The 7,524-nt window shown below is 40.0% G+C and overlaps 1 protein-coding gene across 1 annotated transcript in view; it reads right to left on the bottom strand.

Moving 5' to 3' along the window:
• The window catches only part of LOC134630831 (WD repeat-containing protein 70), a 42,586-nt gene extending 35,073 nt beyond the window's left edge, over positions 1–7,513 (bottom strand). The window contains exons 1-8 of the mRNA XM_063478532.1: positions 7,449–7,513; positions 6,266–6,325; positions 6,067–6,150; positions 5,882–5,981; positions 5,534–5,747; positions 4,321–4,380; positions 3,681–3,814; positions 1,349–1,502 (exon numbers count right to left, since the gene is read on the bottom strand). Coding sequence (XP_063334602.1) covers positions 1,349–1,502; positions 3,681–3,814; positions 4,321–4,380; positions 5,534–5,747; positions 5,882–5,981; positions 6,067–6,150; positions 6,266–6,325; positions 7,449–7,473 — 831 coding nt within the window. The 5' untranslated portion in view covers positions 7,474–7,513. The remainder of the gene's footprint in view (positions 1–1,348; positions 1,503–3,680; positions 3,815–4,320; positions 4,381–5,533; positions 5,748–5,881; positions 5,982–6,066; positions 6,151–6,265; positions 6,326–7,448) is intronic.
• Between the last annotated feature and the right edge of the window lie 11 nt (positions 7,514–7,524).

Here is a 7,524-nt window from a genome sequence, read left to right on the forward strand (position 1 = left end):
AAGGACTTAATTATCACATAAGACACAGCTAATTGACTGGGACACCGTCACCCGTCCAAAACGTATTTTCACTGAACCAAACTCCCCCATCAGCACCAGATGTGACCGTGCAGGACAAGAATGTAGGACATCAAGGAAAACACTATTTGCGATCAATGGGCCTTCACTTCAAGTAATTCATATGGGTGGTATAAACCATGTCTAAATGCAGTGCAGCAGGCACATATGCTCATTGACTACCAATATGGCCTTTCTTAAACACAGTAAAATCCAAACATGGACACTCAATTAGGATCGTTCTTTGTAGATTCAGGTATATGCAAGAAATGAACTGCGACAGTCCTGAAAGCATGTGTTCCTCTCTTCCTGAGTGCCGCTGGCTTCACACAGCACACACATCGTTATCCCCACATACAAAAACAAAACCAACTACACATTGCTACCATTATGCACTGGCAGGGTCAACCCACAGCGCAGGAGAACAGATCATCCGCTGCATGTTTGGAATTAGCAGTGAATCCTGGGTAGACCGCAGTTGCTATAGAAATGAAAACACGAATACCTGCAACATTCTAGAGTATTACAACTTGTACCATATTTTTTAATAAGATTTTACTATGATTAGCTGTGATTTTACTCTCCAAGATAAATGCTGAAATCTCAGAATACTTCGGCATCACAAAAGTTGGAATGGGTAGAAAATATGGGCTGTTAGATGATCAGTCACATCTGCAGTATTACAATCTGGCTTCAAAGAGAAAATCAAGGGGGCAGTGAAATGATAGCAAAATGTATCGTAAACATCTATAATAATAACCAGACTGACACAGTGATTGTGCATGCTTACAAATGCGATAAAACAACAGACAGGGAGTTGTTTTTCTTCATTATCAGGGTGTGATGAAAACTTTTTAGTGGATACATGTAGGTCGCTTGCTCCAACTATTTTATAATTTTATCATGTCTATTAAATATTTTTATAATTCTAACCAAGAGAGTGCCTCAGGAAATCTCTTGGTTAGACTTGCACTTATTGAGTTGTTTCGCTGTACTGATGAGCACCTGTTTTATGTCATTTACAGAGCCACGCAGCACTTTCTTTTTATTTATATTTTCTGAAGAACAAATTTTTCATGACTCAGACTAAAGCAGATGTGGAAACTGTAACAATGGAGTAACTTTTTGGCATAACGTGTGGCGTTTGACTGCAGTGAGCGATTATTACTGACATTTCTAGTAAACTCGTGTGTTCTTGGCTTCATTGCCACTCGTCTGATCCTCTTAGAGCGCATTGTTATTGTTTCGTTAGATTTTATTGTAGAAACTGACAGTCAGCAGTTTGGCATACCTTTGTGTTAGCCATATCCACAATGTACTGGTCTCCTTTCACACACTCCATGACACTGAAGCCATCACGGTCCAACACCTTGGCCTGTGCATTGCCCGAAACCACCAACATGACATCACCGGTGATGCTGTACTGCAGGGCCTTGATCTGATGGCTGAGGAGACACAAAAACAGCACAACAAAGACTGCTTCACTAAAACATTCTTATATAAGAAGCTTTTAATTCTTCACTTTTTCAGGCACAAATAAACACCAGATACTTGCAGCTATACGAACAAAACATCTCAACATCTGATGTACCTGATTATTTGTATGACTGGCCTACAACAATAAACAAAGACACCCAACTATAACAACAGCATAATATTTCTAATAAAGTGTTTTTAAAGTATAAAAAACAAAGCTTTCACAGAGAAAATTATCCACTGATAAAAACTGATGTTTTAAAAATAGGGGCAGGGTGCTGACATTGCGAGGTTAATGTGCAAATGCTTATTAGTCTGGAACCTCTCAGTTCTGCTTGGAGCATTATCAAAGGGCAAACCCTACAAACAGTTAGAGCAAAGCAAAGCGAGAGGTAGCAATCAGCACTGGAAAAATGTAAACATACTACAGTATTCACTGAAAATAACCCACCCCGTTTTAGATAAACGCTTCTGATTGGTCGAGCAAGGGCAAGACCAGGTGGAAATCTGTTTGAATGTGAGATCAGCCAGATGCTTTCTGTCAGAGCAAATGAAACATGAGCCCTCAGATTCATCTAGTTCCCAGGCCGAGGAAGCTTCAACAACTTTCTATATGAAGCCCGGCTTGTTAGTAAACCAAACAGACTCCTAGATCACACTGTAATCAAATTAAATGTAGCGTTAATAAGGGGAAACCTGCTCCAGCTCAGCCCACTGATTCCCAAAAGCAAAAAAGAATTTGATCTTTGATGATGGCTTTAGTTAAACACGGAGTAAACACACATGCAAACACACAAACAGACACATATCTTAACCATCTGCTCTCAAAAGGCTCATTTTGCATGAAAACAGAGGATGTCGCAGAGTTAGCATGAGGTTTGGCGACGTGTGTGTGTGTGTGTTTGTGAAAGTGTATACACTCTGGCACATGGAGATGCAGTCAGTGTAGTGGATGTTTACATGAAATTAATTATTGGACACGTGTTAAGGAAGTGTGTTGGGTCTGTTCCCACAAACCCCGCTAGTTCTAGAGACTTATTCATCATGAAAGAAAACAAGGCAACAGCGTTCGATCGATTACTTGCGCAAGGGAGGCCTCATCTGTGTCCAGCACGAAAATGACCCCAAATCCGGCCTCCTCTTGCTGCCTTTTATTGAGAGACAGTTCACACAAAACACAGCAAAGCAACGCCCACATAGTTCTAAGGCATTATATGTATATGTGTGAACTTCTGTATGTAAGTAAGAATGTGTGTGTGTGTGTGTGTGTGTGTGTGTGTGTGTGTGTGTGTGTGTGTGTGTGTGTGTGTACGGGTTCGTACTATCCTGGTGGGGACCAAAATCTGACTTTTACTATCCTGGTGGGGACTTTCTGCACCGTGGGGACCAAAATCCAGGTCCCCTCGGGGTTGAAAGCAATTTTCACACTCAAAATGCGGTTTTACTGTCAGGGTTACAATTAGGTTATGGTTAGGTTTAGGGTAAGGGTTAGGGTTAGGCATTCATTTTTAATGGTTAGGGTTAGGGTAAGGGGCTAGGGAAAGCATTATGTCAATGGGATGTCCCCACGAAGATAGCAAACCAGACATGTGTGTGTGTGTGTGTGTGTGTGTGTGTGTGTGTGTGTGTGTGTGTGTGTGTACGGGTTCGTACTATCCTGGTGGGGACCAAAATCTGACTTTTACTATCCTGGTGGGGACTTTCTGCACCGTGGGGACCAAAATCCAGGTCCCCTCGGGGTTGAAAGCAATTTTCACACTCAAAATGCAGTTTTACTGTCAGGGTTACAATTAGGTTATGGTTAGGTTTAGGGTAAGGGTTAGGGTTAGGCATTCATTTTTAATGGTTAGGGTTAGGGTAAGGGGCTAGGGAAAGCATTATGTCAATGGGATGTCCCCACGAGGATAGCAAACCAGACATGTGTGTGTGTGTGTGTGTGTGTGTGAGACCTCCTGCTGGGCAGGAAGCTTACATCAAAAAAGACCTTCACAAGGATGTTGCCTGTAATAAAAGACTACAGTCCCCCACCCAGAACCTCGAGAATCTGGGGAGGGGGACAGTGAAATTCCTTTCGTAGGGATGGTAAGCATAAAAATGACAAACATTTAACAATTCACTCTAACAAAGTGTGTTGATGTTCTCAGTACCACTCGCAGGGCTGCAGAGATCTGAAGGCCTGCAGAGCCTGGTCCATCCCAGCAAAATCCCAGAATCGAACATCATAATCATATCCACCAGACACCAGGCGGGCTCCAGAGGGGTCCAAGCCAAGAGCCGACACCTGAGGAAGCAGTTTGAAAACCAAGAGACAACTTATGAGCCTATACAACTCAAAAATCAAGCCGCTGCTGATTACTAGTTATAATACTAGAAATCTTTAACAATACAGTCATGTTGGCTTTGTTAAAAGGCACAGAAATAAATACAACCCAAATATTTTAAGTTTATTCTTCAATTATTTAGAACTAAACTGTTTAAAAACTGAAAAAGTGCTAGATCTGGATACCAGACTAAACAAAAGCAGAAAAAAAATCATCCCTTTTCTCACAGCTAGAAAAGTAACAGCCTCACAGCCGCTCTTTTGGCTAAAATCAGTGAGATAAATGTTAACTGAAAATCCAATGAGAGGCCTCCGAAACCAGATGTTTTTGTGTGTGCGCGTAATATAAGCAAAAGTTGTACTGTTTACAAGCTTGTGATAAAAATAGAATTTTATTCAATGTCAACTGAGAATAGAGTTGTCACCAGCTCTAATTACTGGCTGGGTGTTAGAGGCGAAAGCCTTACCGTTTTAGTGCCATGCTGCAGCGTGATCTCATGAGTGTCTGGAATTTTTTTCACTGGATTCTGGGACAGAAAGTTGACATGAATGTGAGGAAAAGGCAAAACAACACAAGTCTATATTATCTCAGTTGATCAAAGTGCAGCAATATGTATGATATTTTTACATTAAAAGGTTGTGAGTCTAAGACATTTAACGACAGAAGTCATATTTGTAAATGGTTAGAATCTGAGATATTGTGTAGATAGTACTTTCCTGTAAAAAGCAATACACACATTCTAAAAATGCTTCTAATTAAAAATTCAGATATTTTTAGGTGTCATTGTCCTTTTGGTAATGTAAAGAAAACAAATGAAAAAAGCGCAACTAAGAAAATAGGCAAAATGTTCACCTTTCATCGTGTACAGTGCAACACTAACAACGTTAATCTTTTCTCCTGCTGCCATCTTGTGGTTGGATTTTTTTTAAAAACCTTAAACACAGAACACAACGTTGGCTTTATATGTCGAGATTGTGATCTGTCACAGTAGGAAAATCACACTATAAATTGGCTTATAGTGAAAAGAGCTTTGAGTGGTCAGTATCAATGTAAAAGCACTGTGGAAAAAGCCAGTCCATTCCATTCTTCAGTATCTGGGTCCTGTAACTGTGCATGCTATTTCACTGTTCAAATAGCTATTCATTGTTTATTTTTATTTACTTTTATTATCCTGCAATGATAATAAAATAGTAGTTCTTAACAGAGACTAGGTTAAGGGAATGTAACCAACGCGGAAATCCAAAAATCCAGCAGCTCATGGCCTAGTGGCAATTGTGCCACGTATAAGGAGAGAGCTGATTGGCTGAAAAGTTATCTTGTACAGGAAGAGAAACAAGAGCAGAGTTCACACCAAAGAGGAAGAGCAGCTTAAAAAAAATCAACATCTTCATAGTTTTTAACTCTTAGATAATTCATGGCAAGCTAAATAACGAAGAGCGCATGCACAAAGAAGGGTAACTCACAGTACACAGCTACACCATGTAAACATGGATCTGCAAAGCACTGTATAACACCTATGGACTACTAACATACCACCATGCCCCAACATTTACTGAGAAAATCTTGTTTTCTTAATGAGCAAGAAGAAAGTCAACATTTTAGACAGACTAAGTGTAATCAGATATATGTAGTATGCTGTAATTCACAGCCTACTAAGAGATTGCATAATTCAGACATACATCATCGTCGTCATCTTGTGCCTCTCCTTCTTCATCATCGTCATCATCACTGTGAGCCGTGCTGCCTGTGTAACCTGGTGGAAGAGGTGGCCCTACGAGCTCATCATCATCACCCTGCTGAGCTGCATGCTGAGGAGGCACCGGTGGCCCGATAAGCTCTGAGTCTGAATCAGAATCTGAGCCACTGTCACTGCTGCTGTCGCTCTTCTGGACTCTAAAAATGATAAAAATAAATAAATAAGCTTTGTCAGACAAAGCAAAACATATTGTACACTCAAGTAGACAAACTGGAAGCCAGAACAGATGTAACAGTCAGTTAAGGATAAAACCTCATAAATGCCTCCCTACCTGGAGGAAGCAGCTTTTTCTCTCTGACTCTGGACTGACGGTTTGACTGACTTGGAGCTTTCCCCTTCCTCCTCCATCTCTATCTCCTTCTGACGCTCCTCTAAGGACGCAATGATTCCAAATGCATTTAAACTCATCATGACTACTAAGCAGGGTTATCACATTGCCAGTGATGAAACACTTACCAAACACACGCTGACTCCTCTCAATGGCTGTTCGCCGGGTCTGCTCAAAAATGGCATCAAGATCAAATGTGCGGGCTTTCTTACCTGGAAGGTAAAAATAAAACTTGATGTATGACTGCAACAACTCAAATTGTCACTTTATCAGAGAATAATTTTTTTACGTTTATATTTTCTGACAAGTGTGCTGGACTACACATACCAAACCCAGAGAATCCCATGACAGATGCAATGTCTCCATCGTCACTCGTCTTGCCTGTTGCTGTAAAAGAGGTCAGTGCCTTGTTTACAGTGTTTGACTCCATAGTGACAATTTCCTTTTCAGATTGCTTCAGAATGCTTAAAAATGAAAAGTAATTCAATTTGGGAGGGTTTCTGTTTTTCCTCTGTAGAGCAAAGAAGAGCTTCAACATCACGTGTTTCAGTGAGATTAGGCAGACCAGGAAAAATACTGGGGTTACACAGACCTCCCAATTAGTAGACTCCACAACTAACTCCTGAGCCACTGTTCCTGTAGGTGTAATGTCCAGGTAACTCAGTGGTTTTATCCATATAGTGCATCAACCATTATATGGCTATGAAAGACATATATGTTGAGAGAGCATCTCTAACTCTATTATTTATGCTTTGTTTAATACTCCACACTAGCAGCGTACACACGGATGAACAGAGGTATCCTCCTATGTTTACTTTGAATGTTCCAGCAATGTACAGTATTTCAATCAATCATTTATCATGATGTAAGACATGTAAACAATGTCAGTTCATATGTCAATATCCCTTAAAATCTGTCCCAGAATTAAAGACTGGTTAAGGTACAATTATTTTATTTAAACTGGGATATAACTCTACATAAACTACGGACTATGGGGCTGTGAAAGCTAACAAGCAAATAATCATGTCCAAGAAATACTGATACCGACACAACAACCAATTTCCATAATGGCATGGAATTCATTCCGGGATTTATATGTAGGCTTCAGATAAGTGTGTTTAATCCACTTCAAATGTATTACAATATGAAAATACGTATGCTGTCCTCATTTCAGCTTACACAAAAGATTTACAACTAGCAGTAGCTGTTCGTCTTTCCCCTTTTAAAGGGTAACAAGGATAAGATCAAAAGGGATAAAATGGGGGTAAATAAATGTGTGAACTCGGCGTTTCAAACTATGCTATGGGAAACAGATCTCACATTATAGAAAACATTAGTTAAGCTAACAAATAAGCTAACAAAAAGAGCAACGTTGTCCATTTCTTCTCATGTAGTGTTACTAAATTAATTTCACTAAGAACTCAGGACAGAGTTTATTGTAAGTGGTCATTCATGTTTAAAATTAACACAGTGTCCGGTTTACAGATAGACAAAGGCAAAAAGTTCCTACCTTCATCTCCTCTTTTGGAATCCATGTTTTCAAAAACGAACGTTACCTTTGACCTCCGGACGTTCTCGTTGTACGT

The sequence above is a fragment of the Pelmatolapia mariae genome, linkage group LG7, assembly GCF_036321145.2.
Source record: "Pelmatolapia mariae isolate MD_Pm_ZW linkage group LG7, Pm_UMD_F_2, whole genome shotgun sequence".
Classification (NCBI taxonomy): domain Eukaryota; kingdom Metazoa; phylum Chordata; class Actinopteri; order Cichliformes; family Cichlidae; genus Pelmatolapia; species Pelmatolapia mariae.